The sequence below is a fragment of the Channa argus genome, chromosome 23, assembly GCF_033026475.1.
Source record: "Channa argus isolate prfri chromosome 23, Channa argus male v1.0, whole genome shotgun sequence".
Lineage (NCBI taxonomy): Eukaryota > Metazoa > Chordata > Actinopteri > Anabantiformes > Channidae > Channa > Channa argus.
Window position 1 is genome coordinate 11,344,090 of NC_090219.1, and position 15,716 is coordinate 11,359,805.

The following is a 15,716-nucleotide window of genomic DNA, read 5'->3' on the forward strand; positions in this document are numbered from 1 at the left end:
TTTTTGTATAAATAAGCAGGTTCATTTATTTGTCATTAGTCTGTCACTCAGTTTTCAGATGTATAAATATAAAGTTTAACATTTTTTCACAACAAACAAATAAGCACATACCGACAGAAACATTAAATACATAATTAATACTTTCAGTTGGAACAAATCAGCTCTTATTTACATAATATGTACAGAAACAGAAAAATGGTCCTCCGCTGCAGTGAATGAAATTTCAAATTGACAAGAAGGAGGTCTGAACCTGATGAGGGGGGGAAATACTACAATACTCCTGTAATACTTCCGTATACCCAATGTTTTACAGTGAAATGTAGTAGTGTCGCGTGGTATTTTTCTAAAATCTCTCACAGGATTACTGTAGTTATTTTTTCCTGAGGGAACTGAACAGCTGGGGCTTTTAGGACTTCAGATGGAGGAATGTAAATGGATGGTTTTTGGCCTCCGTCCTTCATCAGATAGACTATACACACAAGAGAACTGAAATTTATCTGACATGTGACTCAACAGAGCCTTAAAATAGTTTTCATAAGTTAAATAAAAATACAGCAAGAGCTGAACTGATTTCTATTTATCAGTAAACCTGTTATTTGAAATGTTTGCAAAAACTACATTTCCCAGCATTCAAGTGGTTTGAGCTAAAGTTATTAACAGCAGCAAAGGAACATGTGGCTAAATTTGATAAAACTATGGAAGATCATTCCTGTCCGGAAAAATGGAAATCTGATTTCCTTTTTGATAGCAAATAATCAAATTAGCAATTAATCGTTTTGACTTTCTATAAATGATAAATTACAATCAAACTGTTTTTGGTATTATTGTCACTGTTTTGGCGGCTTTTAATTTTCATTGTCTTTGGTTCCACCTTTCTTCAACTTTCAATCATCTGTAAATCACCACGAACTGCATTAATCCAGACAAAAGGTGCTATTTAAATACAGCTTTAATTGATTGATTTGAATTTTCATAAGCGCTTGGAATAACTATAAGATTTGATATAAAAATAATTTATTTGTTTTTGGCTGGAAAGCTCCAAAAGTAACGCTAAGCTTGAGCAAATGTTTTTCAAAATCAATAATTGGCTTTTTTGCTTTTTCGGCAGGAATGAGCTTCCATAGTTTCAGCTAAATAAAACAAAGGTGAGAAAAAGTTGAGGGAAAAACCCAACTCAAAAATACTTTTTTTTTTTTAAATAAAAAAACTTAAACCGCTGAAGCAAACAGGTTGTGAAGATTCAGTTCAGCCCAAATGTGTATGTGTGTGTGTGAGAGAGAGACAGGATTACAACGTCCCCAGTAAAAACTGTATGAGTGTTTATAGGACTTGGTAGATCAGATTAGGGTCCTGGCTGGCCGTCGGGGAGGGGATCTGGACTGGCCCTGGGGCCTCACAGTCTGGATTTGATGGCGGGGATCCGGGGCCGTCGGCCGCGGGCAGCAGGCTGCTGTTCTCGGTGGAGATTCGCTCCACGATGCTCGATAGACAGTCCAGACTGGAGACCACCGAGCTCCGCTCAGCTTTCAGACCACCTGAGGTGAAACAACACACCGACTTCATGAATACGTTGTTTTTACAAAAGTTGTTGTTGTTTTTTTTTTAATCTTTCATTTTAGGGACAAATTGTGGCAAAACAGTCGAGCTGAACAACAAAAACAGCAAAACACCGCACGAGGATCTTTTTATTTTATTTATTTTTTTTATTTATTAACACTCGTTAAATTCATGAGATTCATAGAACTTTTAGAACAAATATGAAAAGTTTTGTTTCTACCATTATTACCACACGTCTACTTTACCACAAGCAGAAAAAATGTGAAAGTACGAACGCGATTTTTAATCTTTTTGAGTTCGTCTCTACATTTAATAAATCGGCTTGAATGCGTGATATTTGTTGCCAATAATTTTTTTTGTGGCCTGTTTTTTTTTCTCACCTGGTTTACTGTCGGCCGTGAAATAATAAATGCTTTATTATTTAAATTGGTGCTCTGTTATCTGGTAAAGTCCACGTCTTTTCTCACCTTTTGGTGTCTCGGAGAAATACGAACTGTCATAACTTCCTCTCCTGGTTGACTGACAGCTCGGTCCGTTAAAATCCGTCTGCAGAGAGAAAAATACATTGAGGTAGAAATTATTTTTCTACACTTGGTGAGAGAAAAGCAATAAAAACTGACATAAGAAAAGAGAAGGTATCATTCTAAACTCGGCGGAAAAATTATTGTCCTGAAATATTTTAATAACCTGTAAGTTTTGTTACGCCCATAAGAAAAACCACAGTAACATGTCATGTATTTACAAAACGAACATATATTCAAAGGGAAATTATTAAGAAATGAGAAGCATTCAAATTATCCGTTTTTAAATATTAGCTTTTTAATTTAAAAACTATCAACGATAGAAACTATTTAACAAAAAGCCTTTGTCTTCAGGAGACATTTACCGCTTTTTTATTGAGAAAAACCTTTGACTAATCTTCGCCTGCGCAACGTTTTGCGCTCAAACCAAAACCTCTCCGACAGAAGACGAAACACTCGGAGTGTTGGAGAGTAAAACTGTTTCTAAAAGCCACTTTAAGTGATGAAAATCCAGTTTCACAAGTTGCTGAAATCGAAATTTACAGCTAAGTTGCACGAGTAACGTACATCTCCTGTGTGCAGTGCCTGCGTAATGGTGAGGAATTGGACAGTCGGACGGACTCGGTGCTGAACTCACCATGCCGTCGGAGCAGTTGGAGCGGGGGCTGGAGGCGTCCGAGTCCCCGCTGTAGTGCTCCAGCACCGGGTAGAAGCCGTCGTCCTGCCCGCCGCGCAGCAGCGCCTGCAGGGACTCGATGTAGCTGATGGCGTTACGCAGGATCTCCACTTTGGGCAGCCGCTGGTTGGGGTTGGCCGTCGTGCAGCGCTTCAGCGTCTCGAACGCGTCGTTGACCTTGCTGAGCCGCCGGCGCTCCCTCAGCGTGGCCGCCTTCCGCCGGTCCGCGTTGGTGGTCTTCCGCTTGCAGGCCTTGCAGGCCCAGAGCAGGCAGCGACCCGCCTGGTGGTGCCCGCTGGGCGCGCGGACGTGCTCGTCGTCCTCCACCTCTGTGTGGTGGTGGACGTGCAAAAGGGAGGACGGGGAGGAGGACGAGGAGGAAGGGGAGGATGAGGAGGAAGACGAGGAGTCGTCCGGCTTCAACAGGCCCACATGGACCAGCCGTGGGTCCAGGTCCTCGAAGAAGTGCATGTCGCTGGTGTTGAAGCAGGGGTCGTCGTAGAAGTCATCAGCGGTTGGGATGGGGAAAGAGATATCCGACAACTCCATGGTTCAGTCCCCAAAACACCAAAGAAGAAGAACAATCCAGTGAAGGAGACAGAAAAGTCTTCAGCCAAGAAACAACAAAGTGGAGTTTGTAGGAAAGAAGAGGAAGAAGAAGGGAACAGATGAGAGCAGACAGAATGGGATGTGGAGCAGTGTCAGAGTTTTCTGGGGAATGTAGAGTCCTGTCACAAACTGTTCTGTCCTCTCAGCTGTTGACCTGGATCATCTTATACCTGGGACACCAGCAGCGGGAGGGGTCCGGACCACGTTGTCCACTGGGGTCTGACCAATCAGCTGGCAGCAGGAGGGGTTTACAACTTCACAGTGATTAGTGTACAATTACCCCAGAGGAGTAACAGCAGGATAAAATACTGCAGGACACAGTGGGGGACAAACACGTGTTATACGAGTTAGTTTTTTCATGCATTTTATTATGGTGACCAGGAAATATTAGGAATATTTATACTTCTAACGCGTTGAAGGGCCTTTGTGTAATGGTTTTATTAATGCGCAGCACTATATTAATACAGATTTCTCCTTATTATTATTAATTATACAAAATCATGAATGGACGGGTTTGGAAAAGACAATACATTTAAAAAAAGACATTTATAAACCATCTCTTAATCCGACTTCTTCTGAATTAATTGAAAATTAAAATTAAAATTGAAAAAAAACGTTCTGAGGCTGAATGGAAATAAAACAGGACTCGTAACAAGTGCAGCTCCAATAAAAACGAATTAATGTAACGAAATTTCATATTAATTTACCGGAGAAAAATGTGGGGGAAACTTTCAAAATTAAAGCAGCAAAATATCCAACAATCTAATTCTTACTTATCATTATGAAGCAATTTAAGTGCATTTTTTTAAAAAAAAGATTAAAAATGAAAAGAATCTTTTTCCTCATTAACGTGGACATTACTCATCTCAGATTTAAAAGTGAAAACTACAGAAGACCAGAATAAAAGTAGCTTGTTAGTGAAGACAAAGTCATCATCACACTCGTGTTTCGTGTCTCTGCAGAGTCAAACACTGCGTGAAATGTCAGTGGCTTTATTTCTGGACGAACTGCGTCCGTGTCCGTCTGTGCTCAGAAGTGATTCTCTGGCCTCCTCTGTGGATGCAGCGCCGCCGAGCAGCTGCTGCAGGACGACGGGGCCGCAGCTGGAGGGCGCTGCGCAGCAGAGCTTGACTCCGTCTGTCCCCGCAGTCTGCGACAGGGGTCCAACAGCCTGTTTGTCTGAACCAGGTCTCGTAGGCTCGAAACTGACCTGCCATCAACCTTTGTCGGTCCAAAGGGACAGATGGACGCCGTCTGTGGACGCTGGAAATGTTTGAGAGGACCTGAAGGATTATCACTGTCGCTCCGATATCGATGGACAGGTCTTTGACAGAACAGTCCAAGACTTAAAGATGAGCACATTGTGGTTTTTGTCTCTCTGTAGTTTTTCTGAGCCTGTTTGTTGTCTTATTGTGTCTGTAGTCAGTTTGAGCCTGTATATTATTTTATGTGTTGACCTTTTGAGTCTCTGTTGTCACTTTGTCAGGTTGTCTTTAAAGTCCATTTTGTTTGTCTCTTTGTAGTTGTTTTGTGTTTCCAAAGTCTTTGTGTCTCTTTTTTGACTACTTACTGTCTTCATCCTATTGTTTTTCTTATTATTGTCCTTTTGTCCTTTGTTTTGGAAATAGATTTTTATTGTGAATTCTATTTTTACTCCAATCTAGAAGGTGCTTCCTAAAGTAGCGTTACATTTTTGTTCTGTCATTTGTTTTCATACGTCATCTTTTGCATTGTGAACGGGGGCCTGGTGGGTCAGTGGTCCGGGATGCAGAAGGCCATGTGTTCGAATCCGGTGTGGCCCCACCCAGCCACCAAGGGCATAAAAATGGGATCAACGTGAAGAGACGAGCCGAAAGCCGCTGATCTTTTGTGTCGCCTGTCCCTCTGTTGTCTTTTTGTCTTTGTAGTTTGTAGTTGCTTTGCACCTCCGTTTTTCTGTCTCTGTCATATTGTCTGTTTGAGTCTCTGGAGTCATCTCGGCTCACTTGTTTCGTATCTGTAGGCATTTTAGGTCCAATATCTTTGTAGCCATTTTGTGTAATTTTGGTTCTTTTCTCTCTTGTCTTTAAAATCACTTTTCATGTCTTCGTGACCTTTGGTGTCGCTTCATACAGATTCTCTGTGTGGGTCTGGATACGTTGTGTAATACATGAATTCAGTGGACTTTCATTATTGTTTCAGGAATGTTTTAAATACCATCTGTAATCTAAAATCATGCCCCATATGTTAATGAACACATAGTTCTGGATAAAAACAACTAAATGACCCAGAGTAAAAAGAATTTAGTATTATATTTAATAATGTCTTTAAATGGGAAAATACTGGTTAAAGCAAAGCTGTTTTTCCAGTTTGTGTTTTAGAGAAACATCAGCATGAAGAAACAGAAACCGCACAGCTTCTTCTTCACACACAGTGCTGTCAAATCAACAAAGGTCACAAAAGTAAGTATTTAAGAACTGAAAGTTCACAGATGACACGGGGCAGAAAGCATATAATTGTATAAAGTAGCTGTTTAAAGCCATTCAGTTTGGTTTGGACATTAATGTTACAGCTCTTTGTGTTTAGCCCTGACCCCTGACCTCTCATCCCATGACAACTGGGACATAGGCTCCAGTCCGCACAAACCTGAACGGGATAAGAGGTTTCAGATAATGGACGGACGGACTCATTCTGATCATTTGATGATTCAGTTTAAGTCACTTTCATCTACTTTTCCAATGTTTTTTGAATCACCATCAAAACTCCTGTGACTCCTAGTGGTGCAGTGAGCACGTCATTGGTCTGTAGGTCAAATACTGAGGTACAACTTTTGTATTGTGAGTGTGGAAACAGCAAACTGTGAACTTTGGTTTGTCGCAATGGACCCTGCTGAGAGGCTTGTCGCTTGATCCTGGTGAGTAATTCTCATTTCTAAGTTCAGTGTCCAGATCTCTCAACGTGATTATTGACTGCTGTGTTGTATTTGTGCTGCGGGAAAACACGCAGATTGGCAGACTTATAATAATTTGACCCACATGAAACCGTTTCCCATGATAAGCTCCTGTCATTTTACATCTTCGCCCTGTTCAAAGTGGTGGAACGAGTCTGATTTGTTTGACTTTAAACGTTTAAATCCAGTTGATATGAACTAACGTGTACACAGCATCCGAGCGGTGGATAACAAGCTGTCCCAAGTTGCTTCTGACTGGGCCTCGGTCTCAGACCTGAAGCGATTTTGCACGACTCATAAACCTGTGGCAGTGGTCAGAGGCCACGCTGCGACGCGCCAACGCCGCCACCGCCAATGCAGTCGACCATCTGGAAATGCCATCAGCGCCACCGCCCCTCTGCCGCAGCATTAATCTGGCCAATTTTCCGGAACTCATGGGGGGAAATGTACACCCTGACCGGCTTACGGCCAGAGCCGGGGGCAGGTCTCCAGGGGTTTAACCTCCCTCCTCCTCTGGCTTCGTGGTATCTTAACCCAATCCCTCACCCTGTCGCTATCACTAACGCCTGGTGCCAAATGAAGAGCTTCGCTTCACAGCGAGCTCTCTGCTATCTGGGGAGAAAAAGACACAGAGGGAGATAGAGACACCTGCTCTGACGAAATGACAGACAGCACAGGAGGGGACATAAATCCTTGTGATGGGACGTTTTGGGGGGAACGTGAGTTTGCTGCTGGAGTAAAACGAGAACGCTGTTACAGAACGAAGTTGCTCTGTCTCTCAGATAGTCTTCACATCATAAATTTGCCTTCAAAATGGATCCACAAATCAACTCTTCATCCCAGACCATCGAAAAGCCTCCCATCCCCCAATCCCGCTGAAGGGGTGCTCCTGTGTTTGTGGTGAAAATGAGCAAATCTGAACCTTTTACACACCAAAAAGAAGCAAATCTTTAATCATATGCTACAAATGACACGTCTAAAGAGAATAAATGTGGCTCCAGCTAAACCAACAAAAACTCATCCATTCTGTCATTCAACACATAACATCTTTGCCCTTTAGAAATGCTGAATCATTTAGAAAGTCTAAGTGTGCTGTTATCACGCTCTCGGGTTTTATTGTCCTCACAGTTTTCATGAAATTAGAGCAAATTCCAATATTCATTTCTTAATATTTGTCTGTCTCTTATCACCGTCGCTGAATGTACACGGTGCAGCACAGTTTATTGGAGCTCACTGTTCACCCTCCTACAGTTGTAACAGAGCTGGAGAAACTCACTTCTAGCACTAACACAACACGTCCTGCTACTGCTTTTACTCAAAATGCGACATATTTGTTGTTGCTAAATACAATTTGTCATCAACTACAGGCCTACGATGCACCACGTCGATCCATTATGACAGTGGAAGAGCTGTAAATGAACTAATGGACGAGTGAGGTCGGTCACAGGCAGGGGTTAGATGAACATGCAGATAACCAGCTCCTTCATGTCACAGTGTGTGGAAAACTGAAATCAAATCATCAACCACGTCGTGATAGGAACCAGTTAAATGTCGATTTATTAAAACGTGTGTTTGGCTGCTGTCTCACTGCTGTAAACTGTTCACGCACCTTTAGGCACCAAAATGTTGTGCAAATGATTTTGAGTGGCTATGTAGTGATCGTGAACCATCCTATGATCATAACCGTGTTCCTCTGTGATGTGGGCGTAGATGGCTTGAGCGTCTCAGTATTTGATGAAGAAAACAACATATTCAAACGTACAGATTAAAACAGAATCTCTGTATCTGTTCCTCCCCTGCAGTTTTTACCTGGATGTATTTGCAGCAGTAGCTTCCCCGTCTCGCAGCCAGCAAACCCAGCGTGGCCTCGGCCTCAACCTCCTTTTGCTGCTTCACGGCCTCCTGGTGGAAGGTGGAACCCACACAGGGAGGAGAGAGGTCATCGCGCTCAAAAACACTGGTCTGCATGAGAAAGAGCAAAGAGCGTCCACGCGCGTGATACTGTTCAAACTGTACAGAGCTTAAGTCTCGACATGAGGTCACTAAATCACAGCAGCTTTCATAGTCCCGAGATGCAAAAGAGCTCAATCAAGGACATTAGAAGGCATCTCCACCGAACTGTAAATGTCAAAGTCTGAGCAAAAAGTTGACTTAAACTGTCCTGGAGAAAGAAAAATGTGACGGTGAGCAAACGACAAACAGGCAGGACACACTGATGAGCAGTCAGGCTGCATGATGGGGAACGTGTGGCCGGGAACAACTATACAAGATTTTTTGTAATTAGAGGAACAGCTGCTACATGTACGTCAGGTTTACAGGTCAAAGGTCACTCAAGGCAATAACGATAATATCTGCAATCAACGTTCATCTCAGGACGAAAAGCTGCTGCCACCTTTAAAATGCTCTGAGAAATTCAGCTTTCGGTCCTCACTTTCCCACAATGCACTGTGCAGGACAAAGACAAACAAACAAAACCTGTCACAAGGCCAAATACGGTTTAAGCAGCTTATTCAGATTTGTTTAAATACACAGAATAATGAGGCTGCACTCTGTACAACTGGTTATCGTATTGTTCGTCCTCCCATGAGCACCTGTGCAATTTAATTCAATCCAACACAGCAGCTCGGCATGAATTGTCTTCTAAAGTTTTTCAGTTAAAACTGTCAGAAAGGTGTTAATTCTATTTTGTGTGTATTATTAGTGGACTCGTGTGGTGTTTTCTCTGGAATTAAAAGACAAATTTAAGGTGGATGAGGTGGCCGATGTATGAATCTTTTCTCCACGTCTCCTACCAGAGCCTGGTGCCGGTACGTTCCGTCCCACAGCAGGCTGCTTGACCCTGCACAGCCCCTCCTCCTTTTTAACCTCTCACCCGCGGGTTCGGCCATGGCAGCGGAGCACGGATACAGGTGATAATCACGACTAAGGCGGTGACATGAGGGGAAGAACGGAGCCAGCGTGTTTCCCGGTCAGCTTCTCTACTTCACCAGGTGCATCTGAAAAAAGGACCACGGCTACGTGGGAGCAGGCATGAAAAGACGGGGTGCGGGGATGGAGGCAGGTCAGATCCATCCACAGATGCTGAAATGTTTCGTTTCAACATGTTTTAAGACCAGAATGCTGCTGGTTTTTACCTACAGAATAACAGCTGCTTGCCCTCTCATCATCATCATCATCATCATCATCATCACCATCATCATCAGTAGAGCTCAGCCTTTCAGACCCTAATGAGACAAACATGAACAGGTTGATTTACAGTGAAAACTTCTTCTGTTTTGTTCAGTTAGTGTAAAAACTAAATTATTGTCTCTCTTAACTTAACTAGGCTCCAAAGTGCAGAACAGAGTTCACCTGTGGCAAAGTGAACAGACTGACCACAGTTTAGAAAAGGACCTCACACTGGATGTCAGTACAAAAACCAGGACAAGGAGTCTTGAAGACTGTGGACCTCTGCAGTACGGCAGCTAATTGCATTCACCCAAGAAAAACAAAACTGAGACCTTATTTCGTAGTTTAGCGTTTGGAAGGTTGCGTCCACCAAATGATTTATTGACATAGAGATTTGGAATTATTAACCACTGTCTGCCATGCAAGGTGCTCACCTGACCCACCGGGAGCAACTTGGGGTTCAGTGTCTTGCCTAAGGACATTTCGATACGTAGCCAGGAGAGACTGGGAATCATACCAGTGACCCTGTGGTCCGTGGACGACTGCCTCACCAACTGAGCTAGAAAGTGATGTACAATTTAGTTGTGGAAACTCTGTGAGTGTGCTACACTTAATGAGCATTTGCAATGAAAACTTACAATTACAATTGGATCAGTGAACTGAATTCAACTGGACAAGTTACAGCTCGAATTCATTTGAAACTGCAGCTTTTCATCCGGTGGCTTCTAATCCGATGTTGCTTCTGAGTCCACCAATGACGTCCTGGACATGACACCTGAAATGCAGCTACATCCGTGTTTCCAGAATTTCCCCACATGCAGGAATCAATGAAGTAACAATGTAACGATAATATTGATTTGGAAGTCTTCTCTTTATATTTTCAGAAAGTCTTTTCTCTCTGACACTGACCTGACAACCATCGTTATTGGGGTCCTGTGGGGACCCCCTGCTGTCACAGTGAGTGATGAGAGGGGCTGGCCTCTCCCCAGGGGTCAGCTGGTCTACAAGGGAAGAAAGCCAGCTCTCAGCCCTGACCCCCTCCCACCTCGTGTCTGAAGGCCACGAGGTGGGAGGGGGTCACACAGTGTCCACCTGAGACACACACGCTGAAGGAGGTCGTTCAGCTTCCACCCGGTGATGCACACGTCCGCTGTTCAGGCCTTGATCCTGGCAGAGGATCTGCAGGGTCTCATACTTTCACCTATTAATTTAGAAGAACCACTGATGCGTCACAGAGGTGGAATTTTGCAGTTATTCACTGCCGGGAGTCGAAGTGAGGCCCAGCAACCAAGGGCCACCTCTCTGTTATGCACTCAAACAAATCTGCAGGTGCATCCATGCAGCATTTGATCAAATCACTCAATCTGATTTGTTTTCACCGTGTTTACTTATTAAATGATTTTTTTCTTGCTCATTAAGTTACAATAACATGTTGTAAACCAGTGATGTTTACTTGATCTGATCAGATGCGTCCGCGTCCTGTATATGGTGACATTGTGCTCGTGCAGCCTCATCTTGTTTCTTACACCAAAAGCTGGAAATGTCAGAAGCAGTGAAATGCATCTTATGCTACTGCATCAAAGCCTCATTCCCTCTGGTCTCAGCCTGCGGCGACTGACAGCAAAAATCAGATGCATCTCATGTTCTGACTGAGTTTCGGACACTGTACTTTATTTTTTAATGACTCGGTCTGGTCAGGAATTTCTAACCTTCGGCTCACAGCTCAGCTTCCGATGACTAGCTCCACTGGAGGTCTGCCATTGTGTCTGTGTGTGCGGGATGTTGCAGCTGTCAACAGACGCTTCACTCTGACACTGTGTAGTTGTGTGTGAACAGTCTGACAGAGACACTTTGGCAGTAGACACAGTCATAATAACACAATTCGACCAAGTGAATCGTCTGTGCTGCGTTTTACAGGCTGCATCTCATCACACAGCACCTGCAGACAGTGGACAAACACCTACGTTTTGATCATGTTAGTACATTTGTGTAGAGGTGTCCAAATGACGAATGAGTGAGTGAGTGAGTGAGTGAGTGAGTGAGTGAGTGAGTGTTGTTCTAGAGATGAGAAAACGACTATTGCGAGGCTCAAACTGTTGTCAGTGTAAACCTCAACAAAAACCCATTTGGATTTTTCCACTGAGTTTTCTGATTATTGCAGAAAATAAGCTCTATGACAAACAGCTTGTTAGAAATTTCAGGGTTTTGGACTTTTTCATACAAACATACTCAGTTTGCTGCTCACTATTTAGTGAATAGTGAGTCATTTCTAAAATGTATTATTATTATTATTATTATTATTATTATTACATATTCATTACAGTATATATCAAACCCATAATAAAACAGAAATGTGGTAAAAGAAAACTTAAACCAAGGTGAAGTGACTGAATTCTAAATCCATTCAGGTCATTTTTCAACATTTTTTTAAACTAATTTCAGCTTATTTGTCAATTTGGATTGAAAGTTTAGTTCAGTTGATTTTGATATCAGTAATAATATTGAATGCATTTCCCTCCTCCATGAACCCCCTTCATGAAATTATCTGATGTGTACATACTGCAGTAAGTACTTATGCAGTATTAGTATTTTAGTATTTGTATGAAATAGAAAAAAGTTATAATATTGTAACATAATATTTTCAAACTGTGGAATTAGGTCATTTTTTGTGTTATGTTCTTTTAAAGAGAAGCAAACACATAAAAAGAGAGCAGTTAATTCTGCGTGTCAGACTGGGCACACACACACACACACACACACACACAGTAGTTAATAAAGCTAAAACGTTCAGACTGACAGCAGAGGTGTCGGCCTTCACACCTGCTGCAGCCTGTAAACCACTAACACAACAACGACTACATTGTCCCACAGCGGAGGCCGAATCCCTCACACGCTGATCTGCATTCGCTCAGAGCAGCAGCACATTTTATTGCTCTGCAGAATTTCGGCTGAACAAATGTCTCAGCACGAGCTGCTGTGTTTCTCCTGTGAAACACCCTTGTCAGTTTGATAAAACCTGTTTTTATCACTGATTAGTTATTTTGAGGACGCAGCTGTGTCTCATAAGTTGTTGGTATTTCCAGATTAGTTGTTACTGGTGTCCCATCCATTCAGTTCCACTCACCAATTTGATAGACGCTTTGATCCAAAGCAACTTACGGGAACAACTTGGGCAACTTGTCTTGCCCAGGGACACTTTGACTTGTGGCCAAGAGGACCAGGAGACAAACCACTGAATGTCTTCCTGCTTCTCCTGCTTTTCAAATCTCTTCTCGCTTTGTGTTTGGTCTCCACCAACTCCTGGGAGACACATCTGTCTTTTTAGCTGCTGAATGCATCATTGTGTTGACAGATTGTCCCTAACCGTGTCTGTCTGCTGCTCCTCATCCAAATTTGGAAACTTTTGCACGACTACAGATGTGGCAGGGAACTGGATCAGCAATCATTATGGGGCGTCCATGAACACAAAGGTGCGTTTTTGTAAAGGCATGTATCAAGGCTGCCTGAGGATGTGTAACTTGATTAAAACTGGTTTTGGACAACAAGTGGCAGGGAAGAAGTAGAATCGTGACCCGTTGAGCTTCTGATACAACTCAAACCGATTGTTACTTTGTTGGTATCATGAGGTTTGAAGCGAGCTGTGAAAACACCGCAGACTATTGATTGGTTACCACCACAGTCGTCCTGACAAAGTACGTCCTTGCTGCCTTTAGCCTCTTCTGAAAAATAAAAGTCTGCTTGCTTTGACCAACAGCCAGAATTCTTTTGTTCGTATCCTTTGTCCTCTGCGACAGTGGCGTCACCGTGGATTCGTGTGGGGTCAGCGTGACGACCAGGGGAAACTTGCAGGGGAAAACAAAGCAGCAAGTACCGAAGGCGAGCAGTGCAGCTGAACTGAGTTGAAGTAGAACCATGCAGTAGAAGAAGATCATGACGTGCTGCAGTTTTTGTCCTGTCGTTGTTCAAATATTGGACCTCTCAGCTTCTTTCCATGGACACGGAGGAGAAAAGGAAGCTGGCGCAGGGTCCCAGTGGACTCGCCGCCTCTCCTTTTGAACTCCTGTCTCTCATCACATGACTCGGATTATAAATACATATCGTCGCTCGGGGCTCATGTCAGGCCTCATGTCTTCATGCTTTAGACAGAACAGCTGGTCCACTAAACAGAACAAAAACAGATTGTCTGACTCCTGCAGGGACACAAAGGCTCATCCACATGTCTCATCGCTCAGAGTCTGATGTTTTCTGTTTTATGAACGTTGTCTGTATGGTTTTATTTTACATTCATTCAGAGCAGTTTCACGCTTACAGCTAAACGTGATCTCATTCACATGTGGAGGCCGTCAACATGCATCAGGTGTTTTACCTCAGACACATTTCTTATTTGTGATCACACTTCCAAAAATGAAACAAACAAACACTAACTAAACATTAACAACAGGCAACAAAAGCTGTTTTTTCCCTGAAACAACACAACTTGTGGTCAAACTTTTACTCTCAGTCAGTTCAATCAGTCACTATACAGTAAACAACTTCTTTTCCTTTGGGCTGTTTCCTTTCAGGTGTCTCCACAGTGAATCATGTGCCTCCATCTAACTCTGTCCTCTGCATCATCTTCTCTTACACCAACTAACTTCATGTCCTCTCTCACTACATCCCTAAATCTCCTCTTTGCTCTTCCTCTAGACCTCCTGCCTGGCAGCTCCAAGCTCAGCATCCTTCTACTGATATATTCACAATTTCTTCTTTGAATATGTCCAAACCACCTCAGTCTGTCCTCTCTGACTTTATGTCCGAAACATCTAACATGATCTGTCCCTCTGATGTCCTCATTCCTGATCCTGTCCATCCTCGTCACTCCCAAAGAGAACCTCAACATCTTAAGCTCTGCTACCTCCAGCTCTGCCTCCTGTCTTTTCTTCAGTGCCACTGTCTCTAAGCCGAACAACATCTCTGGTCTCACCACCGTCTTGAACATCTTTCCTTTCATTCTCGCTGATAATCTTTTATCACACAACACACCTGACACTTTTCTCCACCTGTTCCAACCTGCCTGCACTCACCTCTTCACCTCTTTTTCACACTCCGTTGCTCTGAACCGTTGACCCTAAGTACTTAAAGTCCTGCACCTTCTTCACCTCTGTTCCCTGTAACCTCACTGTTCCACCTGGGTCCCTCTCATTCACACACATGTATTCTGTCTTCGTTCCTCTGTTTTCCAGAGTAGACCTCCAACTCTCTAGATTTTCCTCCACCTGCTCCCTGCTCTCAATACAAATAACAATGTCATCTGCAAACATCATAGTCCAGGGAGATTCTTGTCTAACCTCATCTGTCAGTCTGTCCATCACCAGAGCAAACAAGAAGGGGCTCAGAGCTGATCCTTGATGCAGACCCACCTCCACCTTGAACTCCTCTGTCACACCTACAGCACCTCACCACGGTCTTACAGCTCTCATACATGTCCTGCACCACTTTAACATACTTCTCTGCCGCTGCAGACGTCCTCATACAATACCACAGCTCCTCTCTCTGCACCCTGTCACACGCTTTCTCTAAATCTACGAAGACACAATGCAACTCCCTCTGACCTTCTCTGTACTTCTCCATCAGCATCCTCAAAGCAAATACTGCATCTGTTGGACTCTTTCTAGGCATGAAACCATATTGCTGCTCACAAATGTTCATCTCTGCCCTTAGCTGAGCTTCCACTACTCTTTCCCACAACTTCATTGTTTGGCTCATCAGCTTTATTCCTCTGTAGTTGCCACAGCTCTGCTCATCTCCCTTGTTCTTAAAAATGGGCACCAGTACACTTCTCCTCCATTTATCTGGTGAAATCTGCACCAATCACCACTCTCTCACAACTGGTGATGCTCTGCATCACTTCATCTAACTTACTCCAGAATTTCTCCTTCTCTTCTAACTCACATCCTACCTGTGGTTCATAACCACCAACAATATTGAACATCACACCTTCAATTTCCAGCTTCAGACTCATCAACCTGTCTGATAGTCTTTTCACCTCTAGAACATTCCTCACAAACTCCTCTTTCAGGATAACTCCTGAGCTAACCTTCCCTGTCATAGTGCCAACATTCAAAGTCCCTACTGTCAGTCCTACATTCTTAGCTTTCCTCTTCTCTCTGTGCCTACGAACACACCTTCCTCTTCTCCTTCTTCGACCAACAGTAGCCCAGTTACCCTGTGGGTCAACAGCACCGGTGACGGTCGCTATAAGTCATTTTTTTTTGTG

At 43.3% G+C, this 15,716-nt stretch overlaps 1 protein-coding gene across 1 annotated transcript; it reads right to left on the reverse strand.

The window, feature by feature from the left end:
- On the reverse strand, positions 1-3,490 carry myod1 (myogenic differentiation 1). Its single transcript, XM_067493867.1, has 3 exons — positions 2,716-3,490; positions 2,025-2,103; positions 1-1,535 (listed from the first exon to the last, which is right to left on the reverse strand). The coding sequence occupies exons 1-3, from the start codon at positions 3,301-3,303 to the stop codon at positions 1,321-1,323; spliced, it is 882 nt and encodes a 293-aa protein (XP_067349968.1). The 5' UTR covers positions 3,304-3,490; the 3' UTR covers positions 1-1,320.
- Positions 3,491-15,716: the final 12,226 nt, after the last annotated feature.